We start from the raw sequence: 23,589 nt of genomic DNA on the forward strand, positions 1-23,589 counted from the left end.
CATACAATTGAATGCTTTTGATTATGAAGTTAAAATATGAAAAAGATAAGCACCACATCAATGATGTCACTGAATTTTTTTAATGGAAATAAGGGTACAGCTGTAGGAATTTGAGTTTTGCTATATTTGTATATTAATCTGAAGCCATTAAAATTCTGGCGAATATAATGGCAAGAGATACACAATATGGGCTTTGAGAGGTCACAGATTGTAACCTTCAGAGTATAATTGAATCTTTGTGTGTGTATGTGTGTATGTGTGTGTATGTGTGTGCATGCACACATCTGTATGTAGACATGCATAAGATCATGTGTAAAGGGATACTCTTCCATAGTGGTTTTCCGTAGTTAGGAGCATGTTGTGGTATTTTTTCATTTTATGACTTCATGTTACAGTTTTTTCATTCAATAGTACCATCAAAGCAGGAAATTACAATAGAGTTTGAAAAAATTACTACTAAATATCCCTTGTAGTTAACACCTCATAGGATGATTGTTCTATATTGTCATAAGGCATATAAAGATCAAAATTATGATAGGATCCCAGAAGCCAATTCAAAATTTTTAAAAAATTTATTGTTTTTCATACACAGATAAATTTATGCTTCAACCATTGAATCTTTTTGCTGTACTTTAACTATAAATATAAAACATGGAGAGCAGAAATTTAGCAGCTGGAAACGAAGTGGATACACACACAGTGTGCTCAGCTGTTTCAGTGGTGTCTGACTCTTTGCGACCCTGTGCACTGTATCGTGACCGGCTCCTCTGTCCATGGAATTCTCCAGATAAGAATTCTGGAGTGGGTTGCCATGCCCTCTTCCAGGGGATTTTCCCGACCCAGGTATTGAACCCGTGTCTCCTGCATCTGCTGAATTGCCGGTAGATTCTTTACATATGTGGCTCAGCTGGTAAAGAATCCGCTTGCAATGTGGGAAACCTGGGTTGGGAAGATCCCCTGGAGAAGGGAAAGGCTACCCACTCCAGTATTCTAGCCTGGAGGATTCCATGGACCATATACTCCATGGGGTCGCAAAGAGTCGGAGACGATTGAGCGACCTTCACTTTTCCTGTTGAAAAGATGTGCGTGAGGAGGGAACACAGAATTACAACAGAGGACCCTCTCGATGTGGAACCAGTAAGGACATAGCATGTTTACTCACATTTCAGGGATTGAGGTATTTTGACTTTTGACTTAAGCCCGTTCCAAAGAAAGCCCAGTTTCCTTCTCTTTTATTTCAACAGTAAAACTCGGGTTTACCAGGAAGCCTCTGTGGCTGGTAATGCATTTATGTCACTTAGGTCCTTGAACACGTCCAAAGTGCTTCTAAGCGTGTAACCCTGTTCTAAGGCTGACGCGGTAGACTGGCAAGATATTTGCCTGAGACCTTAGGGGTTAAGCGATGTGAAAACCAGGGGAACTGGCCACGTCCTCATCAGGGGGTGAGGCTTTGACGGTTTTCCGCGAGGACCTTTGCGGGAAGTGTAGTCCAAGAGGGCACTAGTGTGGAGGGTCCACACGCACTCCCTTTGCATTCTGGGATGTGTAGTCCAAAGCTCCGTGTAGGCTCGCATAAAATGAAGTCGCTCAGTCGTGTCCGACTCTTTGCGACTCCATGGACTGTAGCCCACCAGGCTTCTCCATCCATGGGGTTTTCCAGACAAGAATACTGGAGTGGGTTGCCATTTCCTTCTCTAGTAGGCTCGCATAGTGCAGCTATAAGAAGGCTGGACTGCGAATATCTCCCCGCGGAATTCTGGGAAGTGTAGTCCAGGAGCTCCGGGTACTCGCAGGCCCTTCGGCCCCAGGAGGACGACGTAGCAGCCATCTTTCGCTTGATGATGATGTTTCAGGTCTGCTTTTCACGATCCATTCAAACGCCCCCGAAATGCGCTTGGGGCCGGCAGCTCCTGACCTTTCATTTGGAGAGAAAGAGGAGCAGCGGCTAGAAGCAGAGGTTTGACGGCCAAGGGTGATGATGTTCGTGCCCCTGGGCGGAGCGTTTGGTAGCGTCCCGGGATGGGGCGGGCTCAGGTTGTGCTTTTTGGGATTTGAGGGTCTCCTCGGCTTTCTGCACCACTAACCTGACCTCCTACTAATGAAGCTCGCTCTTTGGCTTCACACTCTGTCACATTGGGTGAGTTGCTTAACCCTTTTGTGCCTCCCTTGCTGTTCAGTAAAAGAGAAATAAAAGTAATTCTTAATACAGCATTGGAGAAAAAAGAGATAGCAGAAGGTCAACAATTGCCTGACGCATGATTGTTATTAATGCTACTGTAATTCAGAAGCAACCGGATTCTCACAGTTAGTTTCTGTGAGCCCAGGAAACTGAATTGTCCTGGACTCCGGACTTGTTTAGAAAAGGGAGGGTTCCTTCTAGCTGGTACAAGAGGGTGTGAAATACAGGGGATGCAAACACAATCCTGGGATTTCGCAACCTTCTTTCCTTCCCCAGCCCTGACTTCTCAAAAAGCACTACAGGAAGGAAGAGGCAACAGAGACCCAAGGGAGTAGAACTTGGCATTCTTCTATTTAAGATACATAAATTGTAGAACGTATGGGGCATGAGTAATGATTGTAACTAAGCCTTGGTCACTTAAGTTCCATTCCAAAAGCTTTATACAGATGAACACGTTTCTATCACACTGGCTGTGTACATCGGTACTGCTGTTTCTCTGCTTTAGAGATAAGAAGATGGAGCTAGGGAACACAACCGTGTTGGCCCATCCTCACCTGAATAGTAAGAGGCAGAGGTGTGGTTGTAACCCCAAGCAGGCTGAGTCCAACACCTGGGTTTGCTAATCTCTTTGATATATTCTTCTTGAGCATAGGGAACTGACTAGAATCTCTTCATGAAAGTAGGTTGGGACTTAACTGTGGGGACCTTGAGAGCAAGGTTTAGGTTATTCTGTGAAGTTTTTTTGTTTGTTTGTTGTGTTTTGTGTGTGTGTGGTTTCTTTGGCCTCACCACACAGCTTGCTGGATCTTAGTTCCTTGACCAGGGATTGAACCAGGGCCCATGGCAGTGGAAGTACCGAGTCCTAACCAAGGACCCCCAAGGGAATTCCCTATTCTATCAATTTTAAGATGGTTTTCTCGACTGGGTCATTTATTTTATTTCAAGTAATATTTATATTACAGAAGTAACAATCATTACGGTAATGCAGATGTAAGGAAAAATTTTAATTACCCATAAGTTTCAGTTCAGTTCAGTTCAGTCGCTCAGTCATGTCCGACTCTTTGCGACCCCATGAATCGCACCACGCCAGGCCTCCCTGTCCATCACCAACTCCTGGAGTCTACTCAAACTCATGTCCATCGAGTCAGCGATGCCATCCAGCCATCTCATCCTCTGTCGTCCCCTTTTTCTCGTGCCCCCAATCCCTCCCAGCATCAGAGTCTTTTCCAATGAGTCAACTCTTCGCATGAGGTGGCCAAAGTATTGGAGTTTCAGCTTCAGCATCAGTCCTTCCAATGAACACCCAGGACTGATCTCCTTTAGGATGGACTGGTTGGATCTCCTTGCCGACCGTAAGTTTAGGGTGTAAAGATAACAGCTGTTAATGTGCCTTTTTGTCTGGTTACCCTTTGTTTATGTGTCTGTTTAGTGGAGGCTGTTTTCTTTGAGACTGAGGTTACACTGCCTTGCTACTCAAATTGTGGTCCACGGACCAGCAGCATTAGCATCACTTGGGTAGAAGAAAGGCCCAGCTTTGAGCCCCATTCAAGACCTTCTGATTTAGAATTTCTACATGGGGGCCCAGAAGTCTGCATTCCAACAAGATCCTGTAGTAACTCCCTTGCATGTGAAAATATGAGAAGCTCAGGAGAGATCTTGTCTGGAAACTGAGGCTGAGGAAATTGACCCTGCTGGATGTCGCAGATAAAGCAGAGCTTTACTTAGTCCGAGGATTTTATTACCCCACTAATGATTGTCAGTTGTCGGGTATCCTTGCAAAAAATCCTGACTTGAGCGAAAGGTAGCTAGCAAGTGTAGAATCAAAATGGAAGGGTATTAGATGTGAAGATATATCCTTTCCAGGCTTTTGGGGGTAGATTCATTCCTATCGTTTAAACTAGAGTGCTGTTGCTGCTCTTTAGTTGCTAAATTGTGTCCGACTCTTTGGGACCCCATGAACTGTAGCCCACCAGGCAGCTCTGTCCAGGAGATTTCCCAGACAAGGGTACTGAAGTGGGTTGCCTTTTCCTTCTCTAGGGGATCTTCCTCACCCAGGGATCAAACCCGAGTCTCCTGCTTGGTAGGCGGATTCTTTATCACTGAGCCACCTAGAAAGCCTCATAAACTAGGCTAAAGTGTGCCTAAAGTGGGAAGATCAACTAGTAGTTATTGTTAATTAGTACTAGATATTTTTGCCATAGTCATCATCATTGAGCCACTACTCTTAATACTATTGTTATTACTATGACTAATTCCTAGCTTCTCTTTTTAAATTGTATTTCTTAACATATTTATTGGAGTATAGTTGATACACTGTGTTAAATGTTTTCTATAACTATTTTCATTAAAATATTAGGAAATAATATAAAAATAATTTCAAACTTAGAGAAAAGTTGCAAAAATAGCATAAGGAGTTCTCATATACTCTTTATGTGGAGTCACCAATTTCTATTTTGCTCAATTGCTCATTTGTGACCGCCACCCAGCAGCCACCAGAAACATACCTGTAATCAAAAAGCTCACTTTGTTTTAGCTTACTGCAGCAAGGACGCCTATGCAGCACTGGTGTCCTGGTGAGAGGTGGTGAGGTACGGCTGCTTCTGTGGTTTCAGTTTGTGTTAACTGAGATGAGGAGAGCTTGAGGCAGTAAGGGTCTGTTCTGGATTGGATGGTGTCAAGAAGGAGATGCAATTGACTACTGAATATCAAAATGATTTGTATCTAGTGGATGAGAGAAACAGAATGGGACTGGAGTCGTTATTAATGAAGTGGTCCATCACTCATGTCTGCTGAGAGGACAGTTCTTTGTTTTGTTTTGTTTTTTAAATATTATTTACTAGTGACTGCATCAGGTCTTAGTTGCAGCAAGTAGGCTTCGTGGCTCCACAGAATGTGGGATCTTAGTTCCCTGACCAGGCATTCCCTAAATTGGACGGTGAATTCTCAAGCCCTGGACTACCAGGGAAGTCCCAGTTCTTTGGTTATTTTTGTCTGTGTTGTGGTGCAGCTTGTCTTTGTCTCATTTCAACATGATTCTTGATCAGTTGAAAACACCAAGTTCGAGCTGTTTCTGTTGCTAGCCCTCAGTGCAGTGTGGCTTTTCACGGCTTTATCATACTTACATATTTTTTCTTTTGCAGAGCCAGTTAATCAAAAGGAGGTTAATGCCATTGGTAACACACTATTATCTAATGCACAGCCCATATTTACATGTTTTATTAGTCTTTTCTTTAAGATCTTGTTTAAAATTGAAATCTAGTTGATTTATAATATCATGTTTATTTCACAGCACAGTGATTCATTTATTTTTCAGATTCTTTTCCCTTACAAGTTACTACAGAATGTTGAGTATAATTTCCCTGTGCTATACAGTAGGTCCTTGTTGGTTCTAATAAAGTCTTGGTGAGCCAGTTTTCTTCTTCAAGGTGTAGTCCAGTTATATGCGTTGCACTTAGTTTTCATTTCATTAGTCTTCTTTAGTCTAGAATGATTCCTCAGACTTTTTGGCTTTTGATATTTTTGAAGAGTATTGGTAAATTATGTTGTGGAAGGTCCCTCTTTTTTGGTTTCTCTGACCTTTGTTCATGATTAGGTTCAGGTTATACGTTATATTTTTTTAATAATTTTATTTATTTATTTGTTTTTGGCTGTGCTGGGCCTTCGTTGCTGCATGGGTGAGCAGGGGCTACACTCTAGTGCACTCTAGTGCACGGGCTTCTCATTGTGGTGGCTTCTCTTGTTGTGGAGACAGGCTCTATGGCTTGTGGGCTCAGTAGTTGTGAAACACAGGATTAGTTGCTCCGCAGCGTGTGGTATATTCCCAGATCTGGGATAGAACTTGTGTCTTCTGCATTGGTAGACAGATTCCTCACTACTGAGCCACCCAAGGAAGCTGTGGTTTATCTGATACTTGTTCATGATTAGATTCAGGTTATGCATTAAACAAATGTTTTGGTTTTTTTTTTAATTTGTTTTTGGCTGTGCTGGGTCTTCGTTGCTGCACAGGCTTTTCTCTAGCTGTGGTGCACGGGCTTCTCCTTGCGGTGGCTTCTCTTGTGGAGCACAGGCTCTAGGACACATGGGCTTCAGTAGTTGCAGCTTAAAGGCTCAGTAGTTTCGGCTCACGGGCTCTAGATCACAGCCAGGCTCAGTAGTTGGGACACATGGGTTTAGTAGCTCCATAGCATGTGGGATCTTCCTGAACCAGGGATCAAACTCATCTCCTACACTGGCAGGTGGATTCTTTATCACTGAGCCACCGGGGAAGCCCTGGTTTATCTAATATTTGTTCATAATTGGATTCAGGTTATGCATTATTAACAGTGATGTCCCAGAAGTGGTGAGGCAGCCCTCTAAGGCATCATACCAAGCAAACATCAGTTTGTGGGTTTGTCCCAGCTGGTGATTTCAGTTTTGTGTGCTTGATTAAGGTGTCTGCCAAGTAACTGTTGTCCTTTTTGCAATTAATATTTTGAAACAATGTGGCTGTCTTACTCCTTACTAAACTTTTCCAAATTTTAGCACCCATTGATTTTCTTTCACTCTACAGTTATTAGTTTGCGGTCTGCCATGGGGAGGAGCTCTCTCTTCTCATCCATTTATTTCTTAAACATTTCTTTCTTTATAATTCAGATTCCTATATGGAATTTTTTGGTATGGACTGTTGGGTGTTTTTTATTATTGTTGCAGAATCCAGGCTTTTATTAGTTCTCTTTACATCTGTGCATAATTGTCAAAAGGTACTTCCTGCTTAAAAAGAAACAATGTATTTTTGTATCTTTTATAAAAAGTTGTCTATTTCAGTTTAAATATTAATGTTGTGGTAACAAAATTACCAGGAATACAAGCAGAGATTTGCAGAACTCTAAAAACTGGCATTTTGGGCCAACCACCTGGGACCTGCCAGTATTTAACAGTGTTCTGTTTTTAGAAACCGCATCTATAAGGATCATTTCAAATTGTACAATATCATCTGCTTTACCACAGTTGCTGAGAAATAAAAAATCCTGACGGAGTTCTCAGAGCTTTCTGCCTTACACCAGTCTCATGAGGTGGATACCCCTGTTCTCCCCCACTTGCTGATGACAGAATTGAGGCAGAGAGATGTTAATAATTTGCCAAAGATGACACTGCTAGTGAGTGGTATAGCCCGGATTTCAGCCCGTGCATGTTGACTCCAAAGCCTGTTCTTACTCACATGGTCTCTGATTACACCTTGGAATAAGAAGGACCACTGTGGAAGCCGCAGCACACTGATGGGGCCACTGCGTGTGGGTGGACGAGGTGCTCCCTGAATAGCTAATGAGAGGGGTCTCGGGGGCATCCGCTATTGGTGCAGGATCCCTCTCAAGCCCACTCGGCTGCAGCCATTTGGCGACTGAGTGCCTTGCTGATTGACAGTGAGCCCCGCCTGGGTTAGTCTCATTTTTGTAAGCCAGTTTTCATTAACTTCTTTCTCCTTTCCCTCTCTGTCTTCCTAGGACTCTGCACTTCCCTGGAAGGAGAGAGAAGATGAACATGTTCATGGTGAGTAGAGCTTGTCTCTCTTGCTGTTAAAAATACCATTTTCATATAGATTTTACATCGATTTTTCTTTATTTGTTTTTAATTGAGGTATGGCTTCCCTGATAGCTCGGTTGGTAAAGAATCCGCCTGCAATGCAGGAGACCCTGGTTTAATTCCTGGGTCGGGGAGATCCACTGGAGAAGGAGTAGGCTACCCATTCCAATATTCTTGGGCTTCTCTTGTAGCTCAGCTGGTAAAGAATCCACCTGCAATGTGGGAAACCTGGGTTCAGTCCCTGGATTGGGAAGATCCCCTGGAGATACGAAAGGCTACCCACTCCAGTATTCTAGCCTAGAGAATTCCATGGACTGTATAGTCCATGGGAGTCGCAAAGAGTCGGTCATGACTGAGCAACTTTCACTTCCACTTTTCACTTTCATAGTTGATTTACAGTGTTGTGTTAGTTTCAGGTACAGCAGAATGATTCAGTTATATATATGTGTGTGTATATATATGTGTGTATATATATATTCAGATTCTTTTCCCTTACAGGGAAATATTTTCTAATAACAGAATACTGACTGTAGTTCCCTGTGGGTTTTTCTTTTTCAAGGAGAGTCTAAGCCTGTGAAGACATTTGTGAGCCATGTGTGCTTTTTAAAAACTTTCTGTCTTATGTAATTAGTTTTGGTTTTAATTTTGGTTTTATTTCATCATTTTTTATTTGATAAGTAAAAGAAAAATTAAGGGACATGAAGAACATCTTCCACTTTACTATTTTTCAGCTTACAAATTAGCTGCTTTTATATCTCTGTAATCTCTTCATCATATATATTCATAGCTGTGTATTTGTATTTATAACATAGTAGTAGTTGTGTTAGTCGCTCAGTCATGTCCGATTCTTAGTGACCCCACGGACCGTAGCCTGCCAGGCTCCTCTGTCCATGGATTCTCCGGGCAAGAATACTGGAGTGGGTAGCCATTCCCTTTGCCAGAGGACCTTCCCAACCCAGGAATCAAACCCGGGTCTCTTGCATTGCAGGCGATTCTTTACCATCTGAGCTACAGAGAAGTTCCTTTATAACATAGATACAATTTTAAAAGTTTTCTCATTTAATACTACCTAACATTCACTTTTAATTGCTTTATTATGTTCCAAAAAACTTCAGTTCAGTTGCTCAGTCGTGTCTGACTCTTTGCGACCCTATGGACTACAGGATGCCAGGCTTCCCTGTCCGTCACCAACACCCGGAGCTTGCTCAGACTCATGTCCATAGAGTTGGTGATGCCATCAGCCATCTCATCCTCTGTCGTCTTCTCCTCCTGCCTTCAGTCTTTCCCAGCATCAGGGTCTTTTCAGTGAATGAGTTCTTCACATCAGGTGGCCATAGTATTGGAGCTTCAGCTTCAGCATCAATCTTTCCAATGAATATTCAGGACTGATTTCCTTTAGGATTGACTGGTTGGATCTCCTTGCAGTCCAAAGGACTCTCAAGAGTCTTCTCCAACACCACAGTTCAAAAGCATCAGTTCTTCAGCGCTTAGCTTTCTTATGTACCTATTTTTAAACTATTTACTGTTTTACGAATGCTACAGTGACGATTTTCCTGATTTAACATTTTTCTCAAAAAATATATTCTGAAAAATATTGCCTCTTTTTGCCCTTGACATACTAGATATGCAGAATTGAAGTGGTATATTTTATAAGTGGTGCCTTGAATATTTTTTGGTAAAATAGCCAAATATGGCACAGCAGGATAAAACTGCCTCTCCACACAGGAAAAATAACTATTGGTAGTTTTCTCATGACAAGAGTGAGGGTCTGTCTTCCTGTGCTTGAATCAGACCCTGTGTGTATTTTATTTACTGGTTTGTTTGTTTTTCTGTCTTGTACTGGCTTGGCCAAAAAGTTTCTTCCTATATTTCTGTATGGTGATACGGAAGAGGTGGAATGAACTTTTTGGCTAACCCAGTATTTTTTTTTCTTCTGATCGAAATAACCCATGACCTTAATTTTAAAAGTCCAGTGGTACTTACAGCACTTGTCACTGCATTGACACCTCAGAACAATTGTCTAAAGAGGTACGTACTTGGTTTTATCTTTGTTTTAAATAAAAGGGTTGTGAAAAATGAGGAACCAATTCATACTTATCCAGAAAGCCAAGACTCTGGAGTCAGAGTATACCATTAGATGAGAGAAAGACAAACGGGGAAAGAAAGAGGGTTTCATCTGAAGCTTGGCATGGCCTTTTGGTTAATTCCCTCATATGACCCTCCACCTCACCTGGTTCCTACTTCAGTGAGAGGCAGGTACCATCAAATACTGCCGGGCCTAAACTAGTAAATGTTTCAGGGACAATTGATGATTGTAATTAAAAAGTGAAACCTTTCGGGGAGTTCCCTTTATGGCTCAGCTGGTAAAGAATCCACCTGCAATGCAGGAGACCTGGGTTCAATCCCTGGGTTGTGAAGATCCCCTGGAGAACGGAAAGACTACCCACTCCAGTATTCTGGCCTAGAGAATTCATGGACTGCATAGTCCATGGGGTCGCAAAGAGTCAGACACAACTGAGCAACTTTGACTTGGTGGTCCATGACTTGGTGGTCCAGTGGTTAAGACTCTGCACTTCCACTGCCATGGCCCGGGTTCAATCCCTGGTCAGGAAACTTAAGGTCCCACAAGCTGCAAGCCATGGCCAAAAATAAAAAGTGAAGCCTTTTTAGTTCAGGATGCAGCAGTTAGAATTCTAGGGAGTTTGTTTATGAGTTTACTGAGAGCACCAGGTAAATACACAAAGCTTCCTTCTTCACAGCTGCACTTGCGGTGAGGCTAAGGAGAGTCAGTGTGTGGTGTTGGCAGGATGGAAGGGGCGGGACTGGGAAGTCTACGCATTGCACAGGAGCCAGAGCCACTTCTCCTCCTCCTCCCCTCCCTCCTGGTGCTGCCGTTCTTCCATGGGACACTGGCTATAAGATTGAGCTGGTATTGTTTGTTGTAGGAGGCAGTGACCTTCAAGGACGTGGCTGTGGCCTTCACAGAGGAGGAGCTGGGGTTGCTGGACTCAGCCCAGAGAAAGCTGTACCAGGATGTGATGGTGGAGAACTTCTGGAACCTGGTCTCAGTGGGTGAGGACAGCCTTTTTCTGCAAGTGTCTTGTGCCCTTGGTGTTTGAAGGCTCTGGGGTTCTTGAAATGGTTCCCTGAGTTTAGAGACCAGACTTTTCCAATTCCAGTGGGACATGAGAGGCTGTCTCTGGTCTTTCTAAACAGTGTGTTTCAGGTCTTTTTCTTTTTTTGGTCAAAGAACAGTAAATGAACAGTATCCTGCTGTACCTTGCCTGTTCTTAAGATTTCACTCATGTCCCATTAGTGGACTATAAAGCCAACTTATCGAGCCTTATATGCTGTTTTTAATTAAATCAAATATTAGATAAAATATCAAGAGCTTCTTAGGAAGAGTAGATCACGTTGCAGCGAAAACCCTGATTGATGCATGAGTGGTGTGAAAGCCAGTGGGAACAGATTTTAGAAAAATAGACATTGGTCAGAAATAGGTCATTCAGCCTTCGTTTTAGTAATGCATATTCCTACATATGTGTCTGAGTCATGAAATACATGCTACTTCTTCAGTGGGTCATGATACAAAGTTTGAAAAACAGGGCCTTCAGTATCTTTTTTTGAAACATAAGGTATTTGTTTATTATTGTTATAATCAAGGCAAAATCTCTTAAAACAATTAGCGTTGATAATGGAAATATAATCAGAACCATTAGTCCCTGGTTTACAGTTTGTTCTTCTCTGCTGTTCAGACTTCACTCTTCAGTATTTTAAATATGCAGTTGGAAACTCAAATTTCCAGTAAACTTTAGCTCTGACGTGTTCATTTTAACTTGCACCTCTGCATGTTCTCATTCTTCAAAAGAGATACAAAACATATAGAAAGAGAATAGAGGCTTTGGATGATGAATTCAGCGACCCAGATAGAAATTTAGGTAAGCACCAAGCAGTTGTTCATTCTCATGGTTAACTCTCCATATGTTGTGCTTCTCAGCAGCCCTGTGCTGTCCATCACCTGGTCCCAATGGGACATCTCTTTCCCAGGTTATTGCACAGTCTCTATACTGGTCACCTGCTCCTACCTTTCCCTTCCTACAGTTTGTTCTTGAAGTGGTGAAGGGATCCTTTGTAAGTTTAAGACAGATTATGTTAGTTGTCTGTTCAAAATTCTCTTATGACTTGTTTTACTTAGAATAAAAACCACCTAAAGCAACTTCTGGAATCCCCTATGGTCTGCTTTTCGACCCCACCACCTCCCTGAGTGAGACATCTCCTCTCCTCCTTCTGACTGTGTCTTTTCCATCTCCATCATCCTCCCTACTGTTTCTCAGACCTACAAAAAATGTGTCTCCTTGTCCTCTCTGCATGGAATACTCTTTCATCTGTAATCCTTTAGGCCTATGTACTTACTTCAGGTCACTCACCTTCAAGAGGAAGAGAGGGCTGTCTTTGGACCACACTAGAGAAAATCCAGTTCTCTCTCTCTTTCTCTGCCCTGCCTTTTTTGACCTCTGAGTACTGATTGTCACTCATGTACATACATTTTGGTTCACCTGTTTCTCACTTCTCTCTCTTCCCCTGGAGGGTATTCCAGGAATGGAGAAATTTGTCACTGTTGTTTTTTAATATTGATTTCTTTATTTGGCTGTGTCAGTCTTAGTTGAGGCATGCTGGATTTTCAATCTTCATTGCCCATGTGAAATCTAGTTCCCTGACTAGAGAACAAACCCAGGCCATCTGCATTGGGAGTGTGGAGTCTTAGCCACTGGACCACTAGGGAAGTCCCCAGAGTGGAGGAATTTGGTCTGTTCCATTTATTGCTCACAAGCCTAAGTGCTTAGAATAGTCTTGGTACATGACAAGGACTCTAAATATTTGTTGAATAAATGGATGAGTCAATGGATAGAGAAATTTGCCTACCATTTAAATAGCCAGTGGCTGGTGAACAAATCCGAGTGAATAGGGATATTGCAAAATGTTTTTGTGTCTTCAAATGAATTCCTAGCCTAATTCTAACTTCTCAGGTCCCATGGTATATATGTGGGTGTTTGCCTTTCCATACAAATTGACCCTCATCAACTTGAGCAGACACGTGCATAGAACCTGTAATTATAACCAAACTGAGTGAAATGCTTTCCCTGTGACTTTCCTTTAGCCGTTAGTAGCAAGCATATTCATTTGGGGAGAAAGTATTTTTTTGAATGAACAATTCTTATGTCTACTTCTTAGGTAGCTCTTCATAAAAGGAAAAAAGAATTCTATTTCCTTATCCGTCATATCCGGGGAGAAAAGGTCTCAGAAAATAGCCAACTGGTGAGTTAGCCTTGCCCTGAAAAGATTTTCCCAGCTTCATCCCATCTCCTTCCTCCCAAGCCCAGAAATGGATCTTAGGTTGCTACCTCTACAAACATCTTGCTTGTGTGGGATTTGTACATATCCTTTAGAAGGGATTTCAGATCATTGTTCACATTGACTGCTTTGATGATTCTTTGATAGTGTCTAGTCTTCTTCTAAATACTTATCATAAGCTATGGAATTTATATTTCCACCTCACTCATAAACTGCCTTCTTCACTTTGGAAATCATTCTTGTTAAAGGCCAGTGTATTTATGTCCAAAATTTTTCCATGCTGTGGTTATTTTTTTTTTAAGTAAGCAGCCAGTTTGGTTTTTTTCTTAATATTTATTTATGTATTTGGCTGTGCCAGGTCTTAGTTGTGGCATGTGGCATCTCTGAGTTGCAACAGGTAAACTCTTTACTTACATCATGTGAGATCTGGTTCCCAAACAGGGATCAAACCTGGAACCCTTGCACTGGGGACCACCAGGGAAGTCCCTTCCATGCTGAGACATCATTCTTCCCTAGCCTGTAAATGTTGATTTTTACTTTGTGTGGGTATGGAGCCATATTAGGCTATAAAGCTACCTCAGAAGGATCCAGTGTATAGGTTTCAGATTATGATACTGACGTGCTGCCTACTGCACTAAGAAGCCAGAACAGTGTATAGGTTTTTGTGCTTTTTTTCACCCCCACTGATTCTTAGCACCTTGAACCTTCTCAGCACAATTCCCTTGATGTACTGCTGCCTCTGGTGCAGCTTTTCAGCATGCTGTACTTTCCAGTGCTTTTCCTCTTTCAGACACCTGCCTTCTGAAAGCTCTTTTGCTTCTCTGACTTGATTCAGACATAATCTGGAATTCAAAATTGTCGAGCATCCTGGAAATCAAACTGGGGTTCACCTGTACATGCCTTTCTTGAGCCCTGACTAACTAACTGCCAGACATTGTGAAGCCTGTGAGCACAACAAAATGCTTGTCTTTCTTGATACTGTACTGTAATAGGAGCGACATGTAATTTTTGAAAGATGCTATAAATAGTATGTCAGATAGCATTTTGTTTTAAATGGGTTTCATTACTGTTAAGTATTTGGGAGTTTAATGGACCATCTCTTGGTTTCTGTCAGTATATAAACCTGAGAACTTTATTTGTGGGGAAAAAGATAAGTCAAACCATGCTGGGGTTCATTCAAGTCTCATACTGTGTCTTAAGTGTGAAATCTTGACTCTTTGAACAAAGCTTTCACCTGTCCACATCTCTCAATTCTCTGTCGTTATAGATGAAAACAATCAAAGTGAGTTGAGGGCTGTTCAAGAGAGAGGATTACATGAAGAGCTTTCCTGCTGGCAAATCTGGCAACAAATTGCGAATGACTTAACCAGATGTCAAGACTCCATGATAAATAGTTGTCAGCTCCACAAACAAGGTTATTCCTCCAACCAGGTTGGGGCAGGACTGTCTATTCAAATTTCTGAAGATGAGAACTATATATTAAATGAGAAAGCAGATGGTCCCAGTGATACTGGAAATCCAAGGTTTGCATCTTTGAGAGCTCGGGATTCTTGGAGAAAAAGTTCCTTGACTGAGTCACAGAATTATCGGAATAGATACCTGGAAATTTCCACGCAAAGTAAACTCTGTCGGTGTAAAGAGGATGTTGATAGCATTGGTCAGATCTCATTCCACCTTGATGATCGAGGAGTACACAAGAATGAAAAGTCTTATTGCCACAATGATTATAGAAAAGACAGCAGGAAGGTTTCCACATTGGATCAGAATAGTATGATTCACACAGGACAAAAACCTTACCAGTGTAACGAATGTAAAAGAACTTTTACCAGCCTTTCTACCTTTGATCTTCACCAGCAGTTACACTCAAAAGAGACGTCTCACATGTGCAATGAGTGTGGAAAAGGCTTCCGTTATAGCTCAGTTCTTCATATTCATCCGAGAGTTCACATAGAAAAATGCAGTGTCTGTGATGAGTGTGGAAAGGAATTCCGTCAGAGCTCACAACTGCAAACTCATCAGAAAGTCCACAGCATAAAGAAACCATTCACATGTGAGGAATGTGGGAAAGGCTTCAGTCGTCGATCAGCACTTACCATTCATTGTAAAGTCCACACGGGAGAGAAACCTTACACTTGTGAGGAGTGTGGCCGGGCCTTCAGTCAGGCCTCCCACCTTCAAGACCATCAGAGAGTCCACACTGGGGAGAAACCATTCATTTGTGATGCGTGTGGTAAGAGCTTCAGTCGGAATTCACACCTTCAGTCCCATCAGAGAGTCCATACGGGAGAGAAACCGTACAAATGCGAGGAGTGTGGGAAGGGCTTCATTTGTAGCTCAAATCTATACATTCACCAGAGAGTCCACACAGGAGAAAAACCCTACAGATGTGAGGAATGCGGGAAAGGCTTTAGTCGGCCTTCAAGTCTTCAGGCCCATCAGGGAATCCACACTGGAGAGAAGTCATACGTATGTAATGTGTGTGGTAAAGGCTTTACTCTGAGTTCAAATCTTCAGGCACATCAAAGAGTCCACACAGGGGAGAAACCATACAAATGTGAGGAGTGCGGGAAGAACTTCAGGAGGAACTCCCATTATCAAGTCCATCTGGTTGTCCACACAGGAGAAAAACCCTATAAATGTGAAGTGTGTGGGAAGGGCTTCAGTCAGAGTTCCTATCTTCAAATCCATCAGAAGGCCCACAGCGTAGAGAAACCCTACAAGTGCGAGGAGTGTGGGCAGGGCTTCAATCAGAGTTCACGACTTCAGATCCACCAGCTGATCCATACTGGTGAGAAACCATACAAATGCGAAGAGTGTGGGAAGGGATTCAGTCGTAGAGCAGATCTTAAAATTCACTGCAGGATCCACACTGGAGAGAAACCGTACAATTGTGAGGAGTGTGGAAAAGTCTTCAGGCAGGCCTCAAATCTCCTGGCCCATCAGAGAGTCCACAGTGGAGAAAAGCCTTTCAAATGTGAAGAATGTGGCAAGAGCTTTGGTCGGAGTTCACACCTTCAAGCCCACCAAAAAGTCCACACTGGAGAAAAGCCATACAAATGTGAGGAGTGTGGGAAGGGCTTTAAGTGGAGCCTGAACCTCGACATGCATCAGAGGGTCCACACAGGAGAGAAACCATATAAGTGTGGGGAGTGTGGGAAGCACTTCAGTCAGGCCTCAAGTCTTCAGCTTCATCAGAGTGTCCACACTGGAGAGAAGCCCTACAGATGTGACGTGTGTGGTAAAGTCTTCAGTCGGTCTTCACAACTGCAGTCTCATCAGAGAGTCCACACAGGGGAGAAACCTTACAAGTGTGATGTGTGTGGTAAGAGCTTCAGTTGGCGCTCCAATCTAACAATTCATCAAAGAGTCCATGCTGCTGATAAATCCTATGAAAGTCATAGGGGTGGTAAGACCATCAGAGAGTCAACTTAGGAAAAAAGTTCTATAAAATAATTTTTTAAGAACTCAAGTGTCATGTGAATTCTTCCAGTTAAGTTCAAAAGAAAAAAAAAAAAAATTTGTTTCATTAAAAAGTCAGCGTTTTAACCATAGCTCAACATGTCCGGTAGTCAGGATGCCACATAACAGAGATTCCTTATAAAGGGTTACAGTAAGGGCTTCAGTTCAATTTTGACCTTATACTACTCAGAAGAGAAGACTTAGTATGATTTTATCAGGCCTTGTACAAAAGTATGATGGACGGGTCAAAACTAATGCCCATGAGAACTCTCGATGCCCAGTAGTCTCTCCAGAATGCAGAGACTTTGTTCTGAATCTGCATAGTCTGACCATGGCCAAGTAACACTTCATGTGAAAGTTGCTCAGTCATGTCTGACTCTTTGCAACCCCGTGGACTATACAATCCATGGAATTCTCCAGGCCATGGATACTGGAGTGGGTAGCCTTTCCCTTCTCCAAGATATCTTCCCAACCTAGAAATTGAACCCAGGCCTCCCACACTGCAGGTGGATTCTTTACCAGCTGAGCCACGAGGGAAACCTGTAATACTTCATAGGTGCTCAATTTTGTTGAATTAGTAAATGAAAAATGCTTTATAAATTATATTGCAATCACCCTCAAAATTTCATTAAAAGTTTTATTCAGAACAGGTAATTAAATATGGCCTTAAAAGTAATTCAGAGAGACAAAGAGTTAAAAGTATAAGTAAACCACTCAGTACTGCAGTCTGAGGTATTAATCTGACATCGTCCCATTTTGATTAGCTCCTCTTGTCCGCCTAGCCTTGCTTCCAGTTGGATCTTACCATCTTAGAGTTTGTCTAGTATTCTGTCAGATTTATACAGTACAAATTCAGTTACTTTTTGTGACAGTATGAAGTGAAGTGAAAGTTGCTCAGTCATATCCAACTCTTTGCAATTCTCCAGGCCAGAATACTGCGGGTAGCCTTTCCCTTCTCCAGGAGATCTTCCCAACCCAGGGACTGAACCCAGGTGTCCCACATAGGAGGATTCTGTACCAGCTGAGCCACAAGGGAAGCCCTTGTGACAGTATAGACTTACTGAAAAATGGATTGTTAATCTTGCAGTACAGAAAACATACTATTGATTCTTTTTTCAAGTCAGAGTTATTGACAGTGACAAAGGACAAACATTTCTTGGTAAATGAATCGATTGTTGGTTTTTTATTCTCCCTATTTCCATCTAGGCTTTGATGTGATAGTCTTCCAAAGGTCTTAGTATTAACTTTCATCAAGACTTCCAAAGTTGAGACGAGATGCTGTTTATAAAGTAGATTACTTTCATCAAGTTCTCTACTCCATTACTACTCCCTCCTGGACTGAAATAAAAGGAAAAAAATTATTTGTTGGAAGTTGGTCATTTCATCAAATACATTGATTCAGTGACTGACTTGCACACTTTTCCTAGCGATGGATTGAAAAATTGCTTTTTGAAGAGAAGTTGGTGAGTATATATCAAAATACAGGATGTGACTTCTATGATACAGAAATCATAGAAGCAGAACTTACAATTAAGAGATTCAAGTAGAAAAGGTGAGTAGCACATCAAGGATGCTGCTAAATTTTGTAAAAGTGAAATAAATATTCACTAGGAGTTTATTTAAATACATTTTGGTATAGGAAACCAAATCTAGAAAAATGATGTCCAAGACTCGGGACAAAAGCATGTAACAGGCTGATGTAGTTTAGGGACATCCCACAGCTTAAACATGTGTTTGTTAAGGCATCCTGTCATCTGTAAAAGGATATTCACCCTCATGTAAACAGTGACAGGATTTTCAGAGAGTTTCCACATTTTAGATTCCATATTTTAAATTTTTCATTAAGCATCAATTTTACAGTAAAATACTGTGATATTTATAGTACTGTAGGTAGTAAAAACTATGTAAAACACAGAAAATTACTAGACATAGTAATCCCTCACAGTAAGAAAATGTGGTATATATAGCCCAAGTTAAGGAATAGAACTCTGGGAATCAATTATAAAAAGAAATTTATATGGTTGTTCAAAGATACAGAATATCAGCTGCTGCTGCTGCTGCTGCTAAGCTGCTTCAGTCATGTCCAACTCTGTGTGATCCGATAGACAGCAGCCCACCAGGCTCCCCCGTCCCTGGGATTCTCCAGGCAAGAACACTGGAGTGGGTTGCCATTTCCTTCTCCAATGCACAAAAGTGAAAGTGAAGTCGCCCAGTCGTGTCGACTCAGCGACCCCATGGACTGCAGCCTACCAGGCTCCTCTGTCCATGGGATTTTCCAGGCAAGAGTACTGGAGTGGGGTGCCATTGCCTTCTCCGAAGAATATCAGCTAGTATAACTATATATTTTTGTAACTAATGAAGTTTAGGCATAAATCCATGCAGCCCAGAAGATTATTTTAATTCCAACAGTAGAAATTTATACATCTTAGTTCTGTTCCTTAGTGGGCTGATGGATAATCCAGAGTACTGGCTTTTCCTTACAGGTGCTTGACTTGATTTGGAAAGTAACTGGTTCATTCCAGGTACTGTAAAGCCCAAAGAAACTTGAGCTATGGGGCGGAAGGAGTTTACAAAATGAGTGTTTTAATTGTTTACCAAGGTAACACTGATTGGGCAAACCTGAAGATAAAGAGTCAATATATGTAAGTCTTGGAGGTAAAATTTGTCAAAGATTTCCCTAAGGAAAAGATGTGCTTAGGGAAAGAACAAAGCATGATGGGAACAACCTGTTGAGTTTGAATACCATTTCCTAGTTCTTAGTTCATTTTTCACTGATGTTTAACACTTGTTTGGTTAAAGAACTTGACTCAGCAAAAATGAGGATGTATATAACGCGAGAGGCAGGTTTCCCAGATTCATTTCCTAGACCACAGCTTCATATGAGTATGAAAGTCCATGCTACCTCAAATTGCACTAGATGTTATATTTTGTTTTGAGTAGGTATCAGAATAGCTCACCAACTCTCAAGGTAATTTGTATAGTTCAGTGAGTTAAGTCAAGGGCTGGAAAACTACTGCCTTTAAAGTTTTTTTTTTTTTTTTTTGCCACACCTCTCTGCATATGGGATCTTCCTTCCCCATCCAGTGAAGTCCTTGTTTGTTTTCTATTCCACAGATCTCTTCATTTGCTTCCATCTACTTACTATATATTTTTTTATTTTTTAAATTACCAAGGGGTGATTTTTTCATTTTAATAATTAGCTTATTAGTATATGCTTTCAAAATCCCACACTTCTTCCTAATTATGTATTAAAAATTCCCATTCTGATAGTGAATTTTTCTCCTTGTGGTTCTGTCAGTTTTGCTTTTCCAAGTTTGCTTTATAATTTATGTGAACCCATTCTTGGTAGTTTGACATTTATAAACTTTTTTGGTATATTTTATAATGCTTTTTTCTTCAAGGACTACTTTGCCGTATATTAATTATTTTTAAGTTATAGGAGTAATTTGAAACCTTGGATAAGGTTATCTTCCCTAGAGAGAATTGTCACATGTTCCCTTTAAGTGCTTGAGTGTCAGTAGCTCAGTCGTGTCCGACTGACTCTTTGCGACCCCATGGACTGACTGTAGCCCGCCAGGCTCCTCTGTCTATGGAATTCTCTAGGCAAGAATACTGGAGTCGGTTGCTATTTCCTTCTGCAGGGGATTTTCCCAATCCAGGGGTCGAACCTGTGTCTCCCGCTTTGCGGGCAGATTCTTTACCATCTGAGCCACCAGGGAAGCCGGGACTTCAGTGCTTGAAGATACTAACAGAAAAGATTCAGGCTAATCCGATTTCAAGTAATTGAGGTAATTTAGAGTTTGGTTTTAGTCTCCAGCAAAGGGATTCATTACCCTATGTACTTATCCCTGTAGGGCAGTTCTTTGAAGTTTCACTACTGACTTCTCTTCCCTACCCCGACCTCCTCTCAAGCCCCTTGAACGTGGCTTAAAGTGATGTTCAGTTTTCAATACTAGAATGATTGGGATTCTCAAGAAAGGCAGTAGTAGCCCCCAACGGAACAATTTCGCCAAACTCCGCGCTGGCATTCTAGAATTCAGTACCTAGAAGTTCAGGGTATTCGGAAGTATTTCCACTTCAGGGGGCGGGGCCGTGGCAGTCATTTCTCTAGGGCATTCTGGGCCGTGTAGTCTGAGGTCCGTGTAGCACAGAGCACTTCCGTTATGGACTGCTGGAACATTCTGGGAAGTGGTCCACCGGCAGTCTCTAGCAGACAGGCGGTGCTTTCGCTGTAGGAGAGACTGGCTGCCTCTCACTTTCCCTTCGGGTAGAAGTGTCTTCAATTCCCGGGACCTGGCTAATCTTGGTGGTGAGGCCAGCGAGTCTCTGACCCTCGTCCTCAGAGAGAGTAAGAGAAACGGCGTCCGGCTGCAGAGTTTGTGTTCCCCTCCGCTGAGCCTCCAGTTTAGAGAAGTTCCTGTAGCCCCAACTTGGGGACTGCCCAGTCGCTGGTCCCCTGGTTTGAAGGTCTCCCGGCGCTTCAACTGGCCTCCCTCAACTACCAGCCAGTTCTGCCACTTCCTAGGGGTATAATTTTGTGGTAGTTACTTACCCTGTCCTGCCCTCATTATCCGCATTTTTAAAGTAGAGTCAATCAGTTCAGTTGCTCACTCGTTGTCCGGCTCTTTGCGACCCCGAGGACTGCAGCAAGCCAGGCTTCCCTGTCCATCACCAACTCCGGCAGCTTGCTCAACCTTCTGTGCTTTATCCAGCCTGGCATTTTGTATGATGTACTCTGCATATAAGTTAAATAATCAGGGTGACAATATATACAGCCTTGACTACTCCTTTCCCAATTTTGAGCCACTCTGTTGTTCCATGTACGGTTCTAACTGTTGCTTCTTAACCTGCATACAGGTTTCTCAGGAGACAGGTAAGGTGGTCTGGTATTCCCTTCTCTTTAAGAAATTTACAGTTTGTTGTGATCTACAGAGCTTAGTTAGTGTCTTACAAAATTTTCATGCATATCAGAAGGTTAGAGAAAGGATCCAAAAGCACTGGGTTTTTTTCCTATGAAATTGCTATAAGAAAAAGGACAGGAAAAGTTCAAATTCAGTAACTCTCTGATTACAATGGCCCTGATTGCATCGAAAACTTGATCACACAAGTCTATGAAATTTGTCTTTCCACTCCATGTCTAGTTGTCCTTTGGACAAGGAAAATTCTTCTTTCAGCTTTTTAAAAATTAAATTACTTTTAGTGAGTTTATCTTATTTGCCCAAGAATTAACAGCTAGGAGCTTCCCTGGTGGCTCAGATGGTAAAGAATCTGCCTTCGGTGTAGGAAACCCGGGTTTAATTCCTGGGTGGTGGAAGATCCCCTGGAGAAGGGAATGGCAACTCACTCCAATATTCTTACCTGTGAGATCCCCTTGACAGGCGAGCCTGGCAGGCTTGCAGTCCATAGGGTGGCCAAGAGTTGGACACGACTGAGGCCACTAAAGAGCTAATTAACAATAATGTTTTCATCTTTCAAATTCAGTAACTCTGAGGATTGAGTACAAAGGCCCTGATTGCATTGAGAAATTGATCAAACAGGCTACGAAACTTGTCTTTCCACTTCATGTCTAGGTGTCCTCAGCAGCCAAGTTCTGAATTATTTGACTTTTCTGTTAACAATAGTAGAAATCGATGATCTTCCCCCATTGCACTTTGGGGTCTTTCACGCATATCTAAAAACGTTAAAACTACATTTTAAAGCTATCATCCTACCCCGCCCCATTTGTTTTTTCCTGGTAGAGTGGTTACAGTCCTACTGCATTGATATGTTTCTTACAGTTCTTTTTATTAAGATTCTGACTCTTCAAATATTTGTTATGTTTTATCAGTGAGATAAAGCAAAGCTCTACTGGCGTCAGAGAACTGCTTTAGGTTGGCAGTAACAGGACGGCATGAAGGAATATTCTGGAAATCTCTGGCCGAGAACTCCCGAGAGTCTAGGGTTAAAGCTCCAAAGGGGCAGGCATGGCCCTTCCTCCACTTCGGGTCCCGGGAAATGTATTTCGCCGCCCTACCCCGCCCCCCTCCATCCCCCCTATTCCCCACGCCTCCCACCCTGAACTCTCTCCGGAAATGAGGGGTGGCTGCTCCTGTTCTTCAGGGCTTTTGGGAAGTGTAGTTCCCGAGCTCTGTGTAGTCAGAGGCTCTTCCGCTCCGGGAAAGCGCAGCTGCCACCATTTCTTTCGGTTTGGGAGGTGAGTTATCCCTGCGCCCCTCGACCCCTCCGAGCTTTTCTGGCTTGAGCGTGGCACGAGTCACTACCTGGCCGTCTGTCTTAGTATGGAGAGATCTTGGCCGCCGGCGGAAGCCAAGAAGCGGAGAGCAGAAGTGTGGAATCCCTCTGCTGTCCTCCCTGGCTTGCCAAGCAGCGGTGCTACTTCTATCCTTACGATATATGGCGAGCTGTTGATTATCAGTGCCCCTACTTTTATCCTCTGTAAGATTGCGAGAGATATGGTCACTACTGGTTAGGGTTGTGATTAGATTCAAGTGAGATCACACGTGTCAGCAGCTTCGAATACTGGCGGCACCTAACGGGTTGCCTTTTGCTGTTGATGCAGTTCATTTTCCCAGGAGCACCGTTTTGACTGGATTCCCCAGGGAAGACACCCAGGAGCGATGGCGTGGCCTTTCTGTCCGGAGACAGCTCCTTCCGAGCTTTGACTGATCTGTTTCTGTAGGAAGCACTGAGTCACCCCGCGGTAGTGCCTCGGAATATCCGCTGCAGTTTATACAGGAAACGTGAGACGGACACAGTCATTCTGTCCCACCGCATCGTTTTCGTCGCCCGTCCTGAATCCGGAAAGGGGGGAAAGCAAGGACTTCCTGGCTCCCCAGAGCATAGCTGCAGGTACTTACTAATGAAAGGTCTTTCTTGGTCGGTCATCTGTTTTCAGTTAATCAGGTTTCCTTACCACTAGGAAAACGTTCAGTTATCTATTGAATACATCTGAGAATGTTTAATATGCTTGTTAATATGTGCGTGTGTATTTCTACCAAAAATACATATGTTTTTGAAATAAATATAACGATATAAAACAT

General features: G+C 42.5%; 2 protein-coding genes across 9 annotated transcripts in view; both read left to right on the forward strand.

The window, feature by feature from the left end:
• Positions 1-1,597: 1,597 nt before the first annotated feature.
• LOC133054488 (zinc finger protein 226-like) lies at positions 1,598-16,554 on the forward strand. Of its 2 annotated transcripts, XM_061139505.1 has the most exons (5): positions 1,599-1,957; positions 7,660-7,705; positions 10,684-10,810; positions 12,971-13,054; positions 14,358-16,554. In XM_061139505.1, the coding sequence occupies exon 5, from the start codon at positions 14,474-14,476 to the stop codon at positions 16,520-16,522; it is 2,049 nt and encodes a 682-aa protein (XP_060995488.1). In that variant the 5' UTR covers positions 1,599-1,957; positions 7,660-7,705; positions 10,684-10,810; positions 12,971-13,054; positions 14,358-14,473; the 3' UTR covers positions 16,523-16,554. The 2 variants fall into 2 exon arrangements, with proteins under 2 accessions (XP_060995487.1, XP_060995488.1); XM_061139504.1 differs by lacking the exon at positions 12,971-13,054 and having other exon boundaries at positions 1,598-1,980.
• Positions 16,555-20,752: 4,198 nt separating this feature from the next.
• The window catches only part of LOC133054487 (zinc finger protein 227), a 32,098-nt gene continuing 29,261 nt past the window's right edge, over positions 20,753-23,589 (forward strand). For 3 of the 7 annotated variants that reach the window (XM_061139502.1, XM_061139503.1, XM_061139501.1), the window contains exon 1: positions 22,754-23,398. The gene's annotated coding sequence lies outside the window, so the exon portion shown is untranslated. The other 4 variants (XM_061139498.1, XM_061139500.1, XM_061139496.1 and 1 more) reach the window with 4 other exon arrangements.

Source organism: Dama dama, chromosome 4 (genome assembly GCF_033118175.1).
Source record: "Dama dama isolate Ldn47 chromosome 4, ASM3311817v1, whole genome shotgun sequence".
NCBI classification, from domain to species: Eukaryota; Metazoa; Chordata; class Mammalia; order Artiodactyla; family Cervidae; genus Dama; species Dama dama.